Source organism: Tachysurus fulvidraco, chromosome 16 (genome assembly GCF_022655615.1).
Source record: "Tachysurus fulvidraco isolate hzauxx_2018 chromosome 16, HZAU_PFXX_2.0, whole genome shotgun sequence".
Taxonomy (NCBI): Eukaryota; Metazoa; Chordata; class Actinopteri; order Siluriformes; family Bagridae; genus Tachysurus; species Tachysurus fulvidraco.
Genome location: NC_062533.1, coordinates 17,167,289 through 17,189,652, shown reverse-complemented (window position 1 = coordinate 17,189,652; position 22,364 = coordinate 17,167,289). Strand labels below are relative to the sequence as shown.

The window sequence follows — 22,364 nt, the reverse complement described above, 5'->3', positions numbered from 1 at the left end:
CTTTTATCTTCGAGAGGAGGCGGAGCTTAACCTGTTACTAGGTGACACATTCTTTTGAAGACTGTGATTGGTTGTCCAGTAAGAAAAATCTGCTCCATTATAAACCTTCACTTTGTCTCTAGGTTAAGATATTTGAGACTATATGGTGTAGGGATTACGTTGGTGACCGATCATATTAGAGATGTTCTAACATCTGTATGTTAGAAATGTTTTTTATTCATTGATTCATTCTCTTTCTACCGCTTATCCGAACTTCTCGGGTCACGGGGAGCCTGTGCCTATCTCAGGCGTCATCGGGCATCGAGGCAGGATACACCCTGGACAGAGTGCCAACCCATCACAGTGCACACACACTCTCATTCACTCACACACACACACACACACACACACACACACACACACACACACACACACACACACACTACGGACAATTTTTCAGAGATGCCAATCAACCTACCATGCATGTCTTTGGACCGGGGGAGGAAACCGGAGTACCTGGACGAAACCCCCGAGGCACGGGGAGAACATGCAAACTCCACACACACAAGGCGGAGGCGGGAATCGAACCCCCAACCCTGGAGGTGTGCGGCGAACGTGCTAACCACTAAGCCACCGTGTCCCCCTATGTAATAAATGTAATGTAAATGTAAACATCTCCGACACAGAGCAGAAACGTCATAGAGACGAGTACCTATAAATGACACAGCGGAAGAAAATATATATATATACACCGCTGTTGCAGTATGGTGCAAAATTCAGCTGTATAAAGTGTGTGCTGTGTTCTTATAATTTACAATCTGTAGTTAAGGATCTGTGAACCAAAGCGTTAACAAATGGTCCTAATTTATAATTTAAGCTATAACCTAATTTAAGTTATTACTCGAATGGTGATCTTTAGATCCGTTCTGTTTTTCCGTCTTCTGCGTGTTCTATACGAACTAACGTATGTCTTATATCACACCACGCTGAAGATTCGAGCGGCTCCGACGGCCGATCGCTGGAGCGCTCAGTTACCGGGTGAAGGTCAAACCTCGTCGGATCGAAGCTTCGTGTTTTCAGTTGTTTATAACGTGTAACTTGACTGGCAGCCACGTACAGGTCGGTGAGGAAAAACACACACACACACACATAAGTAATGTATATATTAATGAAACCTTTACTGTCAGTGTTAGTAAACTGTACACTCATAAATAAGCACTGACAATTTCATACTTGATGTTTTAAACATTTTTTTAGCAACCTAGTGAACTACTAGTATTTAGAAATAAAAAAAGCTTTGCTCTTACACACATAACTATCAGTGATTGTTTTAGTGTTAAAAAAAAAAACGCATCAACCGCATGCCGTGAGGAAAGATAAAATTTTTTTTAAATAAATTGAAAAAAAAAACAAAAAAACGAAAAACAAATAAATACATCATGAAGGGCATCTAATACTTATCAAAATCACCGGAAGTGAAATTTTATATAGCTTTTTCGTATCTCAAATACAATCGTTTAAAATGAAAAAATAATTTCCACAAAGGAATCGAACGACGTCGCCGCTTCGCCGGACGGTTTAAGTGCAGTACCTTAAAATACGCTCGAGTCAGTGCTAGAAAATCTGATTGACTTCTTCATTGTCCCGTTTCCCAAAAGGATCCCGTTCGGGCTTCGGCTACAGAGCCGATCGTCGCTACACTGATTGTGATCAATAATTAAAAATAAAAAAATAGTAAAAAAATAAAATAAAAAATAAAAATAGCAGCGGTGTTCACCTGTACATGGATTATATTCAAATGTTCAACTTTGGCTAATACAGATCACTTTATATTGTCCTGCCTCCTGAGGGACGCGTGGTGGTCAGGGCGAGGCGGCGGGATTTAGAGGGTGGGATGAGGGGGTACCTCAGATGGGCGGGGGGCCGTTCGTGTAGCGCAGCATGGGGTGAAAGGAGCGGGCGAAGTTGTTGTGGTTGGCGCAGCTGTAATCGTCCTCAGTGATGGGCACCAGACACGCCAAACCCACGATGAGCAGCAGCAGCAGCTGCAGAGGCAGAGCCGCCCGCAGGACCCGCAGCAGGAAGGGCTGGCGGCGAGCCGCAGCAGCGCCACCGTGTGGCGCGGAGGAACCACAGCGAGAGGAAGCGCACGCAGAAACCCTGCGGGACCTGAAGACGAGACCGACGGCGTTAACTCTCATCAGAAAAAAACAGAAATGAACTTTACTGACAGAAATTCAGTAACTGTAACAATTCAGTCTGGTTTTCATGAGAATCAACTGAAAAAAAACTACAAGGGAATAAAAATGTCTTTCAAAAAAAAAAACATTAAATATAAACTAATAAACACTGAACTCGTGTTCAGGAAAATTGTAGTCAAACAATTTCTGGACGTTTTCTGGAATTACAGTTTTTCTGGTGGACAACTTTATTTAATTCAAGTCACTTACTTCTTATTTAACTTAAACCCTCAAACAATGATTTGAACAGAACAGCAAAATCCTCTACCTTTTTTATTGGCCTGGAATTAAAACCACTTTAAGAACCTTTATTATAAAGTGGGAGTTATTTAATAATTAACCTGGAGTAGCATTAACCAATCAGAGGAGGTGTTTTAGCAGCTTCTTGTTTGACCACTTTATAATTAACAGCTACTTTACGCACCTAGCTGTCGATGCAGTTAATCGGCCAGACTGATCAGGTTTCAGAACAGCAAGGCGTGACTCAAACTCATGCACATACGCATCAGGAGCTTCGGGTCACGTTCAAATCAAACGTCAAAATAAAGACTGTATGCTTTTTGATTTGTGTGAAAATGACCTGAAGCCGTTGCCGTGTATCCGTCTGAGATTGTGTTGTGCTTCTGCCACATGATTGGCTGATTGACTGCATGAGAGTGTCTGTACAGTAGCTGTTCCTAATAAAGTGGGCAGTGTGTGTATGTGCTTTGAACACATGGTGAAAATGGTAAAAAAAAAAAAAAAAAATTGCAATCAGGACTATGAAGTGACCGAGGTGACCGAGCTGAATTTTCTCCTGTGTTCTAATGTGTTATGTGTCATATCGTATATGTTATAAGCTGTTATAATATGTTAGAAGTCATTATAATGTGTTAGAAGGTGTTAGAATGTGGGGTCGCTGCTTCATGTTTTATCTGGAGTGTTGAAGCCAATTCACACCAGACATGTTCCTGAAGAGATGTGGTGACTGTACGCTATGATTCTACATAACTGCAGACAAAACTGGTTTACAGATGAAGAGAGACTGCGAACTCTGGGATACTTTCATACTGGAAGCTAATGAGGTAATGAGAAGTGTGTGATCACTGTGGCTCAGAGGGGACATGGTGCAGAGTGGGCGTGGCTCAGAGTGGGTGTGGTACAGAATTGGTGTGGCTAAGTGTGGGCAGGGCAGAGAGTGGGTGTGGATTAGAGTGGGTGTTGTACAGCATGGGAATGGTTAACAGTGGGTGTGGCACAGAGTGGGATTGGATAAGGGTGGGCATATTTCAGAGTGGGTGTGGCTAAGAGTGGGCACGGCACAGAGTGGGTGTGGTACAGAATTGGTGTGGCTAAGTGTGGGCCATGGCCAAGTGTGGGCAGGGCAAGGCATGGGCGTGGCTTAGAGTGGGTGTGGTACAATGTGGGCATGGTTAACATTGGGTGTGGCACAGAGTGGGCTTGGATAAGGGTGGGCATATTTCAGAGTGGGTGTGGCTAAGAGTGGGTGTGGCTCAGTAGGCGTGGCACAAAGTAGGCATGGTTTTGGCAGGGAGAATGTATCACTACGAGAGATCCCTCAAACTATCAATCTACTAAAGTTTCGATTAACTTTAAATTTAATTAATTATTAAAAAAGTAAAGAGGAGAAATTTAGCAACACACAAAAAAGTATCTGCATTGGAAAACGAGTTCTTGTTACTTGTCACGATTCAGAATTTTTTTTTTTCAGATGGTGTGTGAGTTTTGTTGTTGCGAATGAAAAAGCATTTAATAATGTGTGCTCATGCAAAAACAAGCATGGCTTTAAAAACCCCTGACGTGGAGATTCGATAAAAAGACAACGTTACAAAGCGTGTCCGATGTGGACGTTTGAGGTTTGACGTGACGTGTCTGATGTGAAATGTGTGTGTGTGTGTGTGTGTGTGTGCGTGTGTGTGTGTGTGTGTGTCTGTTGTATCATCATCCTCCCCATTATCTTCTTGGTTCTAGAGTCCAGGAGAGAAATACCTGTGGTGCGGCAGGCTGGCTGAGGATCCTGCTCCTGACACATTACATTTGCTCCGTAGCTGTTGTGCAATGAGCAAAAGGAGGAGGGAGGGAAGGGAGGGAGGGAGGAGAGGAAGGTAAAAAAAGAAAGAAAGAATGTTTCAGTCCAAGCAAATAAGGACAAAGCTTGTGGTCACAAGCAGAGGCATAAAGCTGGCTGTCCATCATACCATCATACAATAAGAACCGAAGCAAAATAAATAAATAAATAATAATAATAAAAGCAAAGGAACTCAGCAAAGTGAGGATGAAATTGTGTAAAAAAAAAAAGTTTCAAGAAAGCTGGCTTTCCAGAGCAGACAGGATTAAACTCTGTCAGGATTTAAGTCTGAGGTGGAAAGCCAGGGTTTTCTTGCTCCGAAGCGTCCATGCAGGAAGTCTAAAATTCGGGTTACTTATCGAATCCCACCACCGACAAATCATCAGAAGAGGTGATGGATGTGATTACCGTGTGATGGTGAACAGGCACGCTGACCACCGATACCGGACTGACCGATCCAGACGTGTCCATGTCGTCGACCGCGGGCCAAACGCATGGCACCTGTGAGGCAACAGATGTCAGGAAACTGAGTCGCTTTTCCGACGCGTCCTTTTACACTGACACTGGATTTTGTTATTCTGTTTTGATACCCATTTGTGATTTCCCTGGTGATAATGACATGACATGTATAACTTATACCGTCTACAGCTGAATATTTAGAAGCCATCGGTGACTGCGTACTCTTCTGGCCTCTAAACAATATATTTTATTGTTTTGGATAAATAATACGAGTTTCCCACTAGGAAAATTCAATTCGTTTACATTAACAAATGGAAGCAAGAATGTGAACGTGAGGACCTCAGTAGGTGACGGTGACACTGGCCTTTCCTATTTAGGGCTTGAATGTTGTCTGTCCAGTCCAGTTTATTATTCAAAACTCTCTAACTAACTCAATATTCAAACCCCGAATGTTTACTCGTGAGAAGTGGGACGTTTTCCTTCTGAAGTCGATCGGCATCTGCTTTGTCTTACTGCCACTGATGTGCGGTTGCTGATCTCACACCAGTTGGCAAAGTCTGCAATGACCTTCCTGAGAACAGTCCTCGGAGTTCTATCTGAAGTCCAATGTGTATTGGGTTTAATACACAGGAAAGGTGAGAGTACCGTACCCTGGGGGATCCCTATGCTGCAGCCCAACACATCAGACACACAGTCCTGAAGCCTCACACACTGTGGTCTGTTGGTGAGATGGTCAATGGTCCACCCTGACAGGTGTCGGTCAACTCCTGCCTCTTCCAGCTTCACCCTCTAAAGTGCCAGTTGGATTATAATGAATGCACTGGAGAAGTAACTTTAAGACCCAGGTCCAACAAGCTGACACTGCTGGGCCCTGAAGGTTGTGTGGAGTTGCCAAACATCAGCCTCAAAACCTCCTGAGATGTGTGCAAACCTGTTGGCCAACTACAAGAAAACTGTAAACGTGTTACGTCAAGTCAGCAGGGCTGTAGAGGTTAGGCTTACTGGGACGTGCTGTCTTGGAAACGGGGACAAGATAAAAAGTTTACATTTGCGTAATTTGACAGATGCCGTTATCCAGAGTGACAGAAGAGGAAGTCTTCCACAAGTTCAAGATTTTCTCCAGAATTTCCAGAGATTGTGTGTGGAGTTTGCATGTTCTCCCCGTGCCTTGGGGGTTTCCTCCGGGTACTCTGGTTTCCTCCCCCGGTCCAAACACATGCATGGTAGGTTGATTGGCATCTCTGGAAAATTGTCTGTAGTGTGTGTGTGTGAGTGAATGAGAGTGTGTGTGTGCCCTGTGATGGGTTGGCACTCCGTCCAGGGTGTATCCTGCCTCGATGCCCGATGATGCCTGAGATAGGCACAGGCTCCCCGTGACCGAGGTAGTTCGGATAAGCGGTAGAAAATAAATGAATGAAAATGTGCCTAACTATCCTACAGTCCTTAGGTAACCTGGGGCTGATACCATCCAGGCCTGTAGCTTTGAGCCCCTTCACACATACTTGGTGTTACTCTGCCAAAGCCACTAAACCAGTTTCCTCCTATAACCTTTGTATGACTGATCATCTTCTCCCCGAGTGCCTTCTGGTCTCTCTGCAGGTTCTCTTTATCCCCTGATCCAAATGTCCTCTTCTTTTCATTCGGCAGGGCTTTTATCTCATGAGTTACCCAGGGCTTGTTAATGGGAAAGTATGTGATGCAGTGGGTCTGACTGTCAGTGTGGTTTCCATGTGGGCTACAGAGTGCTTCCCAGTCCAAAAATCTTAAAACCTAAATGATAAATAATATTTCATGGAGCCAAAGAGCTTAGATGAAGGTCAGTGAAGCTAACCCTAACCCTAAACTAACCCTAATCCTAACCCTATCCCTAAACTAACCCTAACCCTAACCCTATCCCTAAACTAACCCTAAACCTAACCCTAACCCTATCCCTAAACTAACCCTAACCCTAACCCCAACCCTAACCCTAACCCTATCCCTAACCCTAACCCTGAGACCTTCTAAACTACAAAAAACCAGAAGACTAAAACTAAAATATTAATACTAAAAAATACACAATAAACATTGTACAATGTTTGAGTTATAATTGTTTTAAAGACTGACGTGTGTGTCTCCCGAGGCGTGGAGTCGTCTCTGCAGCAGCTGGAGGTCAGAGTTGACGGCGTTGAGCAGCAGGCGTAGACGGTTCCCGATGACGTGCACTCTCTCCTGCGCCTCCAGACTCTCGCCGCCCTGCGCCTGCACCAGCAGCTGCACTGAGAGCTCCTGCAGGCTGCTCACACTTTGCTCCGTCTCCCGCAACTCCTGTTCGATTTGCTACACCCACACAAACACACAAACACACACACACACACACACACACACACACACACACAAACACGTCACTCACTGCCCACCTGAGTTTGATTCCATCCACTTCACCCACAGCGTCCTGCGTCACACAAATGTGTCCCTGTGTGTGTGTGTGTGTGTGTGTTTGTGTGTGTGTGTGTGTGCTTGTGTACGTGTGTGTTACCTCTAACGCTTTGTATCGAGCTCGGAGTGTGTGCTGGTCCAGTTCCGCCGCAATGGGAACAATTTCGTTCCTCCTTCGGTCGATGTTCTCTAACCAGAGCAAAAGGCCGTGACTCAGCTCGTGGAACTCCTGTGAACACACACACACGAATATCAGTGATACACACACACACACGACAAAAAAGGTGCCAACTAGCCGAACTAGCTTAGCATTCAAATTCACATTATCATCAAGTGCTTGCTAATATCATGAACAGCAGCTATGCTAATTCCTCTCCACTTGCTTCTCTTTTTCTAACATCTACACATTGTGTCAGCTACATTTGTGATCCATTTCTTGAAGATTTCGGACCTTCAGTGAGAAGAGGCATCAACCATTGGGAGAGGTCGTGGCCTAATGCTTAGAGAGTTTGACTCCTAACCCTAAGGTTGTGGGTTCAAGTCTCGGGCAGGCAATACTATCACTGAGGTGCCCTTGAGCAAGGCACCGAACCTCCCCAACTGCTCCCTGGGCACCGCAGCATAAATGGCTGCCCACTGCTCCGGGTGTGTGTTCACAGTGTGTGTGTGTTTGTTCACTGCTGTGTGTGTGCACTTTGGATGGGTTAAACACAGAGAACGAATTCTGAGTATGAGGTCACCATACTTAGTCGTATGTCACGTCACTTTCACGTCACCTTGTGAGACGTAGCAGCTCCAGTTGGATTCTGGAGGTACGTTGATTTCGGACATTCAAATAGAAGATGCCAACTCCATGTGGACTTTGAGGAGAACAATCTCTTATTCAATACACAGAATAACATTCTACGTATGCTGAATCTCCATCAGGGAGTATTTAAAGCTTTCGGTTGAATCTATAATGAACTCGGATGATGAGCTAATTTATGAGTTGCTCGGGAGCTCCTGGTTACACAACTCCAACTGACTGTATCTGACTGTGGGAAGGACATTATTTTTAATCAGTCTCTCCGGTGTTCATGATGATTCTTAATCACACCCTCCGGTGTCAGAGCATGACGTTCACTTTAGGAATAAACCTTTTATGCTCTGTAAAGACCTCCGCCTTGTGTGTGTGGAGTTTGCATGTTCTCCCCGTGCCTCGGGGGTTTCCTCCGGGTACTCTGGGTTCCTCCCCCAGTTGATTGGCATCTCTGGAAAATTGTCCGTAGTGTGTGAGTGTGTGAGTGAATGAGAGTGTGTGTGTGCCCTGTGATGGGTTGGCACTCCGTCCAGGGTGTATCCTGCCTCGATGCCCGATGACGCCTGAGATAGGCACAGGCTCCCCGTGACCCGAGAAGTTCGGATAAGCGGTAGAAGATGAGTGAAATGAAGTGCTAGCGTGAGTCACACGGTAACAGAATACCGATTGGTCAAAAGGAGCTGAGTCTCCAGTGTCAGTGCTTTGTAACAGTGAGGGGTTTTGATTCCTAACATCTTGAAGGAGATGCTGTTGGTGGAGTTCTGTGAGAACGGGAACGAACTTGTTGTTTCGTAGACGTCCTATAAGATTTAGCCTGACACTAAAGCTAAAAAAACATACAAATTAAACGTGTGTGTGTGTGTGTGTTTGTGTGTGTGCACGTATACCTGGCACTGCATTAGCGCGTCCTGTAGCGCTGCTCTCCACTGCTGCAGAGCTTTACAGAGTCTGTCCCAGCGAGAGTTCATCTCTTTCAGCCTCCTCCTCAGCTTCCTGTTCTCCTCGCCGTCTGATTGGACGAGCCTGACGCTGCTCAGGTTGATGGACAGCACTGTGGGCTTATGGGTATCGACCTCCTTCTGTAGATCCTGAGATACAGAGAACCAGGTATACTGAAGTGTGAGTGTACGTGTTCAGATTATTATTATTGTTGTTTTATTCTAAGGTTTTGACTTGTTATGATTATTATTAAAATGTGTTTATTTATTGTTCATTCATGGTAAGGTCGTTACTTATGTTATATATATATATATATATATATATATATATATATTAATATCATTTATTTTGTTATTTTGTTTGTTTATTTGTTCATTTTCATTCAGTTCAAAGTCCTTCATTAATATTAGCAACTTTGTTTATTGGCTCATTTTTATTATCATCATCATCATCATCATCATCATTATTATTATTACTATTATTATTATTATTATTATTATTATCATCATGTTTATTATTATTACTATTAATATTATAATCATTATTATTATTATCATCATCATCATCATCATCATCATCACAATTATCATTATCATCATCATCATCATCATCATTATTATTATTATTATTATTATTATTGTTATTATTAATATTATCACTATTATTATTATTATTACTGATATTATTATTAATATTAATATTATGTACTCATGTATCTATTCAGAAGTGTAAAGCAGGTCACTGAGGTCAGGGTCTGTGTATTAAGGTCAGTGAGGTTCAGTTTTAAGTTACATTCGCATCTAATATCTTTCATACTACAGACATGTGAACACACCCACACACACACACACACACACACACACACACACACACACACACACACACACACACACACACACACACACAAACACACAAACACACACCCACCTTGAGTTTTTTTATCCTTTGGTCAATAGTGTGTATATCTGTGCTCAAGTTCCTCCCCTTCAGCTCAGCCAACTCCTCCTCTATATGACTAAGCCACACCTCCATATTTTCCAGGTCAGAGGTCAGCTGTTGCCGTAGCAGCAAGTCTTCACTGGAGTTAAGGGACCGAGCCTGTATGAGCTCCCAGCGCTTGATCACACCTACAGAGTCAAACAGTTTTAAAAACCAAGACTTTACACCCTGAGTGTAAAAACGTCAGGAAAACAACAGCTTAAAAAAAGGAAAGAATTTGGAAATCCGGGTTAAAAACCGACCAATAAGAAGACAGGATGAAGTCACATGATCTCCAGCTAAAAAGAGCAGTAAGAAAACCCCTGGATGTAAAGATGCTTGAATATTACACGTTTAACACACTTTTCAAACCCCTGCGAGATGCTTTCTTCTGTTAGGTGGTTATTGTTTTCTTCACTTCTGTTCTACAGGACTGTAAGCGTGCTGACGGTCACCACATCCGTCTGTGAGGTCGGAGTGTGACGACACACACCCGCTAACTTCTCATGGGAATGACTCAAACACGGCAGCCAACCGACATGTTAGCGGTTTGTTAGAACGTTTGCCAAGAAGCTCCACCTCTGAACTCCCTGTTTTTCAGAACTTTAGAGCGGTAACTAAAAAGATTAGGTAATAAAACTGGGCTGCATGTGCAGAGATCCTGATCCTGAGTTCTGGAATAGGTTCCGGTTCCTGTAGAAGTAGCTGTGAACTGATGTGTGTGTGATCGGAACCTGTGTTCTGTGGTTCTGCGGTCTCAGGGTTGTTTAATCCGGCCAGGTCGCTCTCCTCCTCCTCCAGCTCTCCCTCGGCTCTCTTCAGAGCGCTTAAACTGTCTCGGCAGTCTCCCATCAGACGCATCTACACACACACACACACACACATACACACACACACACACACACACACACACACACACCTCAGACAAGAGCGTGCGGAAGAGCCGACCTGTACTTCCAGGTCCGGTTTTGGATGGAAAACGAGTAGGACTCGAGTGGAGCATATCTGTTTACTGAGTGCCTGTCAGTCTCATCTGAGGCTTTAAGGTGTAAGAAAAACAGGAAGGAAGTTATTGAGGAAAATCTATTTCAGACACTTGAACTTTGGCGTGACCTTCACCTGTTTGGATTGAACCCAAATTTGAATTAGTTCAACTGCTGGTTTCGATGATGTATAACTCTGTATAACTTCACTACGAACGCCTGATATCCTCCAGTTTATTCAACATTTTATTCTCCTAGCCCAGGGGTCGGCAGCCTTAAAGGTGCCCTGCCACACGTATTTCATTACTGAATGGTAATGTCTGACGTTTACAATGGACTCTCTAACATTTTTTTGTGGAAAAAAACGCCTCGGTTACCTTGTTTCAAGCCATTCTAGTGTGGTATAGAAAGCCTGCAGGAAGTCTCGGCTCGATTTGCGCCGGTTCTCATTAATATTCAATGAGCCATGCTGCTTGGCTCTGATTGGCTAACCGCTAGGATACGAGAGCATGACTATTCATTCACCTACGCAATAAGTAGCCTAGGCTAAAGGAAATTTGTGTACAATCACCTGGAATTGCGACAGAACGGCTTCTTCGGGTATACTGATGTTCAGCCATCCTTGCCGTATAGGAAACTCACTCAGCTAGACAAATTCTGTGGGCGTGGTCTCGAGTGGGAGAGCTCATGAATAGTAATGAGCTCCATCAATTCTACATCACACTGAGCAGCTTTTCTAACTGACCTTATTTCTTTTCAGTGGCTAGAGCTGACCGGGGAGGTAGCAGGTCATTTTCACATTCCCGACACAACACAAACACGTATGGACCTAACACATATCAAAAGATACAAGTAAAAACGGTTCTGTGTGGAAGGGCACCTTCAAACACTCAAAGAGCCATTAGGACCCGTTTCGCCGCATATATATCGTTCTTTACCTTTATGGAAAGTGTAGAAAAAATCTGTAGTGTGTTGTATTTATGAAATCAATGAACTGCTAAAGAGTAAACGAAATGTTATTTCTGCAAGCAAACAAAAATATTATGAACCGTTTGAACTAACCTGAACAAAAAAGACGCCGGGTCGAAGGTTACGTTCAAATAAAACGTTCAGTGTCTAATCGATTCCTCTTCGTATTCATGACATCGACATTTTAACTTTCCGGCTGCAGCGAACCAAAAACGCGTCCGCTTCTGTGTCGGATTTCGCAAGTCGGCGGTTATGACGCGTATTTTGAGCGATAAACAAACGAAACACGGTTTATTTTAATGTTACAAGAGCATCATGATCTTAGGATTTAGAATTAAATTTTTTTTTCAAACTAACTAAAATAAACTAAATTTAAATTAAATATTTATTTTCCAAATCTACAGCGAGCCGCAGCAGAGGGATGAAAGAGCCACTTGCGGCTCCGGAGCCGCTGGTCGCCGACCCCTGGTCTAGACTAAATAATTCCCACAGCCTCACAGCCTCGGCCTGGATCTAAAGTGACTGCTAAAGTGTACTTACGTAACCACTGTACGAGGCGTTATGGCTGTCCAGGTCCAGTACCTTACGAGCCGAGTCACCTGCGAGGGAATAAAGCATCAGAAAGACGTGTGAACGAATAAACCACGCTGAGGGAGAAAAACACGAGGAGGTTTAAGGTTTTACATGCCATATGGATGCAGGTCTTAGCTTTAAATGATGTTAATGAAGAAAGATGATGCTGAATTAGTAACAAATCAGATTTATGGGTCAAAGCTGTTGATTCGTTTTCTATAACAGCAGCTCTGACATTATTAGTAAGATGCGGTTTCGATGGTAACGGCTCACTCACAGAAACTTGTAGGTGCTGTTTCTATGGCGACAGCTCATTCACATGGCAGATTCTCCCAAATAAAATACAAAATAATAAGTGTGTATGTTTTCTGTGAGGAGGCTTTATTAATGGAAGGAGTCTCCGGTGTCAGAGCTTTGTAACAGGCAGGTTTACATGTTTCACAGAGTTTGTGGGTTTTTAATTCCTCGTTAACTTTAAAGTGAAACTGAAAGTTCTGTCAAACTGTCTAAAGCTTGTGTAACACAAACATGAAAAGTTCCACAACATTAAATGTAACTATACAAAATCAAAAGTATGCAGTGTTTTTCATTTACTGTACTTCAGCTTCATCTAAGGGCCTTTTTACAACCGGTCACTTCGTGTGTCGTCTCTGATCCCATAGCTATCTGATTTGTTAAAACTGTTCCGTTTACATCAGGCCACATAAATGCGTCTCGGCGAATCGGATATCGATCCCATCTTTCTACTCTCGCCCAATATGCTAATATATTTTACCTCATTTCCAGGGTAATTGAAATGGAACACGCTTTGGTGTATGCGGTTGCTACCGAAAACAGCGTTTACTGTTTGCTGCATTTTCGCTGGCGGCAGCAGCGCGTTTTAAGCCCCGACGAGACGCCTGGGTGAAAGATCACCCGCGAGTGACGTACTTCCGTTTGGGAGGAGTACAGCGCTGACGTATGTGGCTTGAACAACCACATGTATTTACACCTGTCCAGTTTCATCTGAAACGCGTCCCAGACCTCCTCCTGAAGGGGTTTGTACCATCGGATTTATATCCATCTCCAAAACGTCTCGGAGGGCATTTAGACCTGGTCTTTTTACCATCGGATAGATATCTGATCACAGAAAACACAGGAAGTGTCCAGGTGTAAAAACCCCTTATGTTTATTTTCCTGGAAAATGATTAAAAGTGCTTCTTGTCTTTACGTACAAGACCGAGAAGCGCGACATATCCTTCTTCATCATTTAATTCAGACGCGCTTTTCACCCGTCCACAAGCTCGAGCGTTATGGAATCATGATGAGACTGTTAGTTAAAGCGTGTTTTTATTTTTATTACGAATACTATTAGATGAGTCAAATGCAAGAGGACAGAAATGTGAAGAGTGCGATCCGGTGTATTTTTGGACAGATATGGCAACATGGAAATGATGAGATTTAATCTAAAGCAACATGCATGAACCGCATGCAGCGTGCCGGAGACGATGCCACGTGAGTGTGTTTAATTCTACACGCTTGCACCGGGTGCGTACCAGAGGAGGACCTCAGTGTGCTTTCTGTCAGTTTTATATAAGCCTCAGGACTCTCGGGAATCACTACGTCTGTGAAGACAGAGATACACGACAGAATATACCAGCCTTTTATTTAATACAGCGGCAGAGTGGATATGTAACCGCTAACACACACATACATAAACACAAACACACACACACACACCTTTGAGAGCTGCTGTAGAGCTGCTACCAACATCCTCATCCTCATCACCCTGCCCCCTCTTCTTCGATGACATGGTACCACCCATGGGCTCAAGGTCGTAGTCGTGGTCCCACTCTAAGGGGATGGAGTCCACGCTGGCCGGAGTCTCTCGACCCGAGCAGTTGGCACGCAGCGGCGCCGGACTCACAGAGGGGGTCTGGCTGTTAGTGCTGGGTAAAGAGTTCCCCTCCTCCCACTGGAGGTCAGAGAGCTCACCTGAGCCATCGAGGTCAAACTCCCGATCTGATCCGTCACACTCGTCATCAGCCAGCTGTGGACAAAATGACACGGAAGAAACGTCCAGGTTTAACGGCTTGGTTCAGAGCTCAGAATTTACTTTGCTGGGAAAAATAAGTAAGGAATAAAACACCCTGTGTGTTCGGAACCGTGCTGGTGAAGGTGGACTTGTGTCCCGAAGTGTCCGACATTCCCATTCGTTTTCTTTACATGTAGTAAATAAGGACACATGGTAGTTTTTATCCTTTTATAGTTACAGTGCAGCTATATGGATCCCATACGGAGAGCTTTAGCAGGTATTGACTTATATTAGGAAAAAATTGAGTCTGAAGGTGAATTTTAAATGTGGTGAAAAGAAGCAGAATGTAACGCCGCCTCGCCTCACCGGCAGACGCGTGAGCTTCCTGTAGTATCGATCGACGCGTCCGAACACTTCCCTGCAGTAGCGCTGCAGCTCGTCCAGCTCCTCCTCTATTACAGCAGCGTCCAGAGGCTCGCTCTTCTCCATCAGAGCTTCACCTTGACTGAACACGCTCCCGATCTTCACCGAGTTCAGATCAATCTCCTGCTGGAACGCCTGACACCCACACACACACGCGCGCGCAGACACAACACACACACACACACACACACACACGTGCGCGTGCAGACACAACACACACAAAAATATAAACTATACAAATGCAAATAATAAAAACATTTTAATAAATAAAAAACTTAAATGCTGAATCTAAGCATTTACATTTAAAGAATTCTTTTATCACATGTTTAAAGGGGCAGTGTGTAATTTTTAGTGCCCTCTATTGACCACTCACAAGCCTTTGAATTAGTGCAGTTTAGGGGTGGAGCTTATTACTGGACTGGGTCATAAACTGAAAAATAAATGTAAAACACTCTCACTCACACACACACACACACACACACACACACACACTCACTCTCACACACACACTCACTATCCACACAAGACGAGAAAGAGGAAAAAAAAGGAAAGAGAGTAAAGGAAAAAACAAAACAAAAGTAAAGAGAAAAACAAAAGAAATGACGAAAATAAAAGAAAGAGAAAACAAACAGAAAGAGAGAATACAAACAAAAAAAAAGGAAGATAAAAAATATAGAATTAACAAAAAAAGAGAGAAAGAAAAAAATAATAGAGAAAGAAAAATAAAAAGAATAGATAAAAACAGAAATAGAAAAAAATAGAACAAAAAAAAAATAAATTAAAAAAAAGAAAGTAAGAGAAACAAAACATAAAGGAAGAGGAAAAGAGATATAGATATAGATAGAGCATAGAGAGAGAGTAGAGTAAAAAAAAAAACCAAAAAAAAATCAAAAAAAAAAAAAAAAAAAAACAAAAAAAAAAACAAATTCTAACTAAAAAAAAATATAAAGATAAAAAAAATAGATGATAAAGTAAAAAAAAGATATACAGTCAAAACAAAAAACAAAATATAAGAAGATGATAGAAAAATGAAAATAAAAAAAAAAAAAAAAACAATCCACTTGAATTATTAAACAATCTATCTGGCTCTCTCTCTAAAACAACCAACCCAACACCACACAACACCAAACACACACACACACACACACACACACACACTCACTTACTCTCACACACACTCTCTCTCTCTCTCTCTCTCTCTCTCTCTCTCTCACACACACACACACACGCACACACACACACACACACTCCTCACCTTGAGTTGCTTGATCTTGACCTGAACGTCACACTCTGAGAAGTGCTCGATGTTGGTGAGCTGCAGGTCCATCTCCGTCAACCACACCAGAACTCCGTCTCTGATCGTCTCAAACTCCTCACGCTGGCCGATGAAGTGCTGCAGGACGACACGTTCATCACTCCACTCAACTCGACTCTATACACAATATATCTACAGCAATGTTACTCTAATCAACCATCATTAATCACAGATGATTTTTAATCAGCCAGCATGATTTCTTTTCACACAACAGCCACCAACTTGAGTATCAGAGCGAACTCAAGCTAGAAAACTTGCTTATTATGAATGATAACAGCTAGCTTGTTGTTAGCTAGTGAACTTTCCATTACATCATGTATTATTAATGAGAGATAGCTAACTTACTGCTAGCTAATATTTTAATGTTTGCCCACTTAACCATGTGGTTATGAGCTTTACATATGTAATACTTAACACCTGCCTCATGTTAGCAGGCTGCTAAAGTTTGGTTTTACTAAAATGACCTAGCTTGTTACTTTAGAACATGATCGAGTTTCATTACAGTGTTCAGCTAACTCACTGAGAGAGAGAGAGAGAGAGAGAGAGAGAGAGAGAGAGAGAGAGAGAGAGAGAGAGAGAGAGAGAGAGTGTGTGTGAGAGAGAGAGAGAGAGAGAGAGTGTGAGAGAGAGAGGGAGAGAGAGACAGAGAGAGAGAGAGAGAGACAGAGAGAGAGAGACAGAGAGAGTGTGTGTGAGAGAGAGAGAGAGAGAGAGAGAGAGAGAGAGAGAGAGAGAGAGAGAGAGAGAGAGAGAGAGAGACTGTGACTGGTGTTTATTCTAAGTGTTTGTTGCCTTTTTTGACCCCTTTATCATGTGTAATGTTGCTCCCATATAAAACAGTTCAGCACAAGCCCAGACATGTTTAGGGACATGATTGAGGACAATGTCCCGTCCAGAGACAAACTGTTTCGTGTTGAGGTTTTGTTCAAACCGACCATCGAAAATACCCTCACTAATGAATGTGTCTTTTTTTTTTCATTGGTTGTTTCATTAAATCTTACCCAGATACAATAGTGCTAATTTCTGATTGGCTGTTGTGTAGCCTCTTTTTTTTTGATTGGCTGATAAGTGTCAGGCTCGACTAAAGAGCTCCAGGGGAGACGCGATTGGTTCCTGCCCGGTTCCATAGAGACAGCGGTGCGGACTGATACATTTTGGGCGCTGCGGCTTATTAAATATATGATAAATAGTCAAAGTTTTTCTGCGTGAGAAATATGATGTGTGTCGGGAGAACGTGACCGAAATGCGTGACTGTCACTCTCGATGTGTGACACCTGACAGCCCTGAAGTTAGCTGAAGGTTAGCTAATAGTGTAAATGATAGCTAGCTTGCTTAGCTGTGTGGCTCTGACTTTTAATATACCTCATGTTAGCTAGCTTGCTAAACTTTTTTTTTTTAATTTACATTGCACTCATTGATGCTTACTAAAATGACCTATTGTGCTAGTTTAGCTAAAGTTATAATTTCAGCTTAGTACTTTTTAGCTAGCTAACTTTAGCTGTATGCAGTGGGATAGCATAGCTAATGTTGCGTAGCTAGCTTACTAGTTTGATTAGCTACGTGTCTTAAGTACACCATATTTAAAACATGCCTCCTGATAGCTAGCTTGGTTTTAAATGTTCAGTTCAGTCTTTAGCTAGTTAACTGCAGCTGTTTGAGGCTTGCTAGCATGGCTAATCCTGCTAATGAGGACATGATAACTCTGTACGTGTGTGAATCTGTGTGGTGCTGTAGCGTGTGGTGCTGTAGCGTGTGGTGCTGTAGCGTGTGGTGCTGTAGCGTGTGGTGCTGTAGCGTGTGGTGCTGCTGTAGCATGTGGTGCTGTAGCATGTGGTGCTGTAGCGTGTGGTGCTGCTGTAGCTTGTGGTGCTGTAGCATGTGGTGCTGTAGCGTGTGGTGCTGCTGTAGCGTGTGGTGCTGCTGTAGCGTGTGGTGCTGCTGTAGCGTGTGGTGCTGCTGTAGCGTGTGCTGCTGTAGCTTGTGGTGCTGTAGCATGTGGTGCTGATGTAGCATGTGGTGCTGATGTAGCATGTGGTGCTGCTGTAGCATGTGGTGCTGCTGTAGCTTGTGGTGCTGTAGCGTGTGGTGCTGTAGCGTGTGGTGCTGTAGCGTGTGGTGCTGCTGTAGCATGTGGTGCTGCTGTAGCTTGTGGTGCTGTAGCATGTGGTGCTGCTGTAGCTTGTGGTGCTGTAGCATGTGGTGCTGCTGTAGCGTGTGGTGCTGTAGCGTGTGCTGCTGTAGCATGTGGTGCTGTAGCATGTGGTGCTGCTGTAGCGTGTGCTGCTGTAGCGTGTGCTGCTGTAGCATGTGGTGCTGTAGCGTGTGGTGCTGCTGTAGCGTGTGCTGCTGTAGCGTGTGGTGCTGCTGTAGCATGTGGTGCTGTAGCGTGTGGTGCTGTAGCGTGTGCTGCTGCTGTAGCGTGTGGTGCTGCTGTAGCATGTGGTGCTGTAGCGTGTGGTGCTGCTGTAGCGTGTGCTGCTGTAGCGTGTGCTGCTGTAGCGTGTGGTGCTGCTGTAGCGTGTGGTGCTGTAGCGTGTGGTGCTGTAGCGTGTGCTGCTGTAGCATGTGGTGCTGTAGCGTGTGGTGCTGCTGTAGCGTGTGCTGCTGTAGCGTGTGGTGCTGTAGCGTGTGCTGCTGTAGCATGTGGTGCTGTAGCGTGTGGTGCTGCTGTAGCGTGTGCTGCTGTAGCGTGTGGTGCTGCTGTAGCATGTGGTGCTGCTGTAGCGTGTGGTGCTGTAGCGTGTGGTGCTGTAGCGTGTGGTGCTGTAGCGTGTGCTGCTGCTGTAGCATGTGGTGCTGTAGCGTGTGGTGCTGCTGTAGCGTGTGGTGCTGTAGCGTGTGCTGCTGTAGCATGTGGTGCTGCTGTAGCGTGTGGTGCTGTAGCGTGTGGTGCTGTAGCGTGTGCTGCTGCTGTAGCGTGTGGTGCTGCTGTAGCATGTGGTGCTGTAGCGTGTGGTGCTGCTGTAGCGTGTGCTGCTGTAGCGTGTGCTGCTGTAGCGTGTGGTGCTGCTGTAGCGTGTGGTGCTGTAGCGTGTGGTGCTGTAGCGTGTGCTGCTGTAGCATGTGGTGCTGCTGTAGCATGTGGTGCTGTAGCATGTGGTGCTGTAGCGTGTGGTGCTGCTGTAGCTTGTGGTGCTGTAGCATGTGGTGCTGTAGCGTGTGGTGCTGCTGTAGCGTGTGGTGCTGTAGCGTGTGGTGCTGCTGTAGCGTGTGGTGCTGCTGTAGCGTGTGCTGCTGTAGCTTGTGGTGCTGTAGCATGTGGTGCTGATGTAGCATGTGGTGCTGATGTAGCATGTGGTGCTGCTGTAGCATGTGGTGCTGTAGCTTGTGGTGCTGTAGCGTGTGGTGCTGCTGTAGCGTGTGCTGCTGTAGCGTGTGGTGCTGTAGCGTGTGGTGCTGCTGTAGCGTGTGGTGCTGTAGCGTGTGGTGCTGTAGCGTGTGCTGCTGTAGCATGTGGTGCTGCTGTAGCATGTGGTGCTGCTGTAGCATGTGGTGCTGTAGCATGTGGTGCTGTAGCGTGTGGTGCTGCTGTAGCTTGTGGTGCTGTAGCATGTGGTGCTGTAGCGTGTGGTGCTGCTGTAGCGTGTGGTGCTGTAGCGTGTGGTGCTGCTGTAGCGTGTGGTGCTGCTGTAGCGTGTGCTGCTGTAGCTTGTGGTGCTGTAGCATGTGGTGCTGATGTAGCATGTGGTGCTGATGTAGCATGTGGTGCTGCTGTAGCATGTGGTGCTGCTGTAGCTTGTGGTGCTGTAGCGTGTGGTGCTGTAGCGTGTGGTGCTGTAGCGTGTGGTGCTGCTGTAGCATGTGGTGCTGCTGTAGCTTGTGGTGCTGTAGCATGTGGTGCTGCTGTAGCTTGTGGTGCTGTAGCATGTGGTGGTGCTGTAGCATGTGGTGCTGCTGTAGCGTGTGGTGCTGTAGCGTGTGCTGCTGTAGCATGTGGTGCTGTAGCGTGTGGTGCTGCTGTAGCGTGTGCTGCTGTAGCGTGTGGTGCTGCTGTAGCATGTGGTACTGCTGTAGCGTGTGGTGCTGTAGCGTGTGGTGCTGTAGCGTGTGCTGCTGCTGTAGCGTGTGGTGCTGCTGTAGCATGTGGTGCTGTAGCGTGTGGTGCTGCTGTAGCGTGTGCTGCTGTAGCATGTGCTGCTGTAGCGTGTGGTGCTGCTGTAGCGTGTGGTGCTGTAGCGTGTGGTGCTGTAGCGTGTGCTGCTGTAGCATGTGGTGCTGTAGCGTGTGGTGCTGCTGTAGCGTGTGCTGCTGTAGCGTGTGGTGCTGTAGCGTGTGCTGCTGTAGCATGTGGTGCTGTAGCGTGTGGTGCTGCTGTAGCGTGTGCTGCTGTAGCGTGTGGTGCTGCTGTAGCATGTGGTGCTGCTGTAGCGTGTGGTGCTGTAGCGTGTGGTGCTGTAGCGTGTGGTGCTGTAGCGTGTGCTGCTGCTGTAGCGTGTGGTGCTGCTGTAGCATGTGGTGCTGTAGCGTGTGGTGCTGCTGTAGCGTGTGGTGCTGTAGCGTGTGCTGCTGTAGCATGTGGTGCTGCTGTAGCGTGTGGTGCTGTAGCGTGTGGTGCTGTAGCGTGTGCTGCTGCTGTAGCGTGTGGTGCTGCTGTAGCATGTGGTGCTGTAGCGTGTGGTGCTGCTGTAGCGTGTGCTGCTGTAGCGTGTGGTGCTGTAGCGTGTGGTGCTGCTGTAGCGTGTGCTGCTGTAGCGTGTGGTGCTGTAGCGTGTGGTGCTGTAGCGTGTGGTGCTGTAGCGTGTGGTGCTGTAGCGTGTGCTGCTGTAGCGTGTGCTGCTGTAGCGTGTGGTGCTGTAGCGTGTGGTGCTGTAGCGTGTGCTGCTGTAGCGTGTGGTGCTGCTGTAGCATGTGCTGCTGTAGCGTGTGGTGCTGCTGTAGCGTGTGGTGCTGCTGTAGCGTGTGGTGCTGCTGTAGCGTGTGGTGCTGCTGTAGCGTGTGGTGCTGCTGTAGCGTGTGGTGCTGTAGCGTGTGGTGCTGTAGCGTGTGCTGCTGTAGCGTGTGGTGCTGCTGTAGCGTGTGGTGCTGCTGTAGCGTGTGGTGCTGTAGCGTGTGGTGCTGCTGTAGCGTGTGGTGCTGCTGTAGCGTGTGGTGCTGCTGTAGCGTGTGGTGCTGCTGTAGCGTGTGGTGCTGCTGTAGCGTGTGGTGGAAACACAGCCTTTGTTTTCTTTTCTCTTTGTTCTTGTGGTGACGTGATGCTGTTCAGTACAGTCACCTTCAGCCTGCGCAGGATGGACGCCACTCTCCTCTGCAGCGTGTCCCAGCGCTGGTTCCCATCATGCACCATTTGGCGAAGGCTGCAGGACGAGTCGGTGCGGTTCTCACGAGCAAGCCTCCGGTACTGCTTATTGATGAGCTCCAGCTGAGTTAAACACTCCTGAACCTGCCTCTGAAATGCCTGTAACACACACACACACACACACACACACACACACACACACACACACACACACACAATTGTACTATAGTGCATTCTGTGCTCTGATTGATTGGTCAGAACATTAATTGGCTTGTTTCTATAGCAACAGATGACAAAAACATGACATGCGATTGATTGTAAATTAATTTCTTGTAAATTAATAGTAAATTTAATAGTACATAAAATAGTAATTTAATTTTACTTTTAATTTTAATTTTCTTTCCCATTTTTATTCTCCTTCCATGCTTCAGTGCTTTGTGATGATGTCAGTTGATGTTCTTTTAAGTACCATTTTTCTTTAAAAAAAACTTTTTCAGGTCATTCATTCATTCATTCATTTTCTACCGCTTATCCGAACTTCTCGGGTCACGGGGAGCCTGTGCCTATCTCAGGCGTCATCGGGCATCGAGGCAGGATACACCCTGGACGGAGTGCCAACCCATCACAGGGCACACACACACTCTCATTCACTCACACACACACACACACTACGGACAATTTACCAGAGATGCCAATCAACCTACCATGCATGTCTTTGGACCGGGGGAGGAAACCGGAGTACCCGGAGGAAACCCCCGAGGCACGGGGAGAACATGCAAACTCCACACACACAAGGTGGAGGCGGGAATCGAACCCCCGACCCTGGAGGTGTGAGGCGAACGTACTAACCGCTAAGCCACCGTGTCCCAGCTTTTTCAGTTTAGAAACTTAAAGTCTTTTATTTTTTTAGCTGCTCTCTGCTGTTTCTCGCATCTGTTTACCTCAAACTTCTTCAGCTCCTCTTTAGCGACAGT

At 45.4% G+C, this 22,364-nt stretch overlaps 1 protein-coding gene across 4 annotated transcripts in view; it reads right to left on the bottom strand.

Moving 5' to 3' along the window:
• Positions 1–1,133: 1,133 nt before the first annotated feature.
• The window catches only part of syne1a (spectrin repeat containing, nuclear envelope 1a), a 177,455-nt gene continuing 156,224 nt past the window's right edge, over positions 1,134–22,364 (bottom strand). For 3 of the 4 annotated variants that reach the window (XM_047801923.1, XM_047801920.1, XM_047801921.1), the window contains 15 exons: positions 22,332–22,364; positions 21,367–21,549; positions 16,095–16,232; positions 14,783–14,974; positions 14,122–14,431; positions 13,938–14,006; positions 12,370–12,428; positions 10,612–10,738; positions 9,827–10,026; positions 8,848–9,048; positions 7,262–7,390; positions 6,850–7,062; positions 4,696–4,788; positions 4,209–4,267; positions 1,134–2,148 (listed from right to left, as the gene is read on the bottom strand). The exon at positions 22,332–22,364 is cut by the window's right edge and continues 118 nt beyond it. In XM_047801923.1, the coding sequence (XP_047657879.1) occupies positions 1,887–2,148; positions 4,209–4,267; positions 4,696–4,788; positions 6,850–7,062; positions 7,262–7,390; positions 8,848–9,048; positions 9,827–10,026; positions 10,612–10,738; positions 12,370–12,428; positions 13,938–14,006; positions 14,122–14,431; positions 14,783–14,974; positions 16,095–16,232; positions 21,367–21,549; positions 22,332–22,364 (2,268 nt within the window). In that variant the 3' untranslated portion in view covers positions 1,134–1,886. The remainder of the gene's footprint in view (positions 2,149–4,208; positions 4,268–4,695; positions 4,789–6,849; positions 7,063–7,261; positions 7,391–8,847; positions 9,049–9,826; positions 10,027–10,611; positions 10,739–12,369; positions 12,429–13,937; positions 14,007–14,121; positions 14,432–14,782; positions 14,975–16,094; positions 16,233–21,366; positions 21,550–22,331) is intronic. The other variant, XM_047801922.1, reaches the window with a different exon arrangement.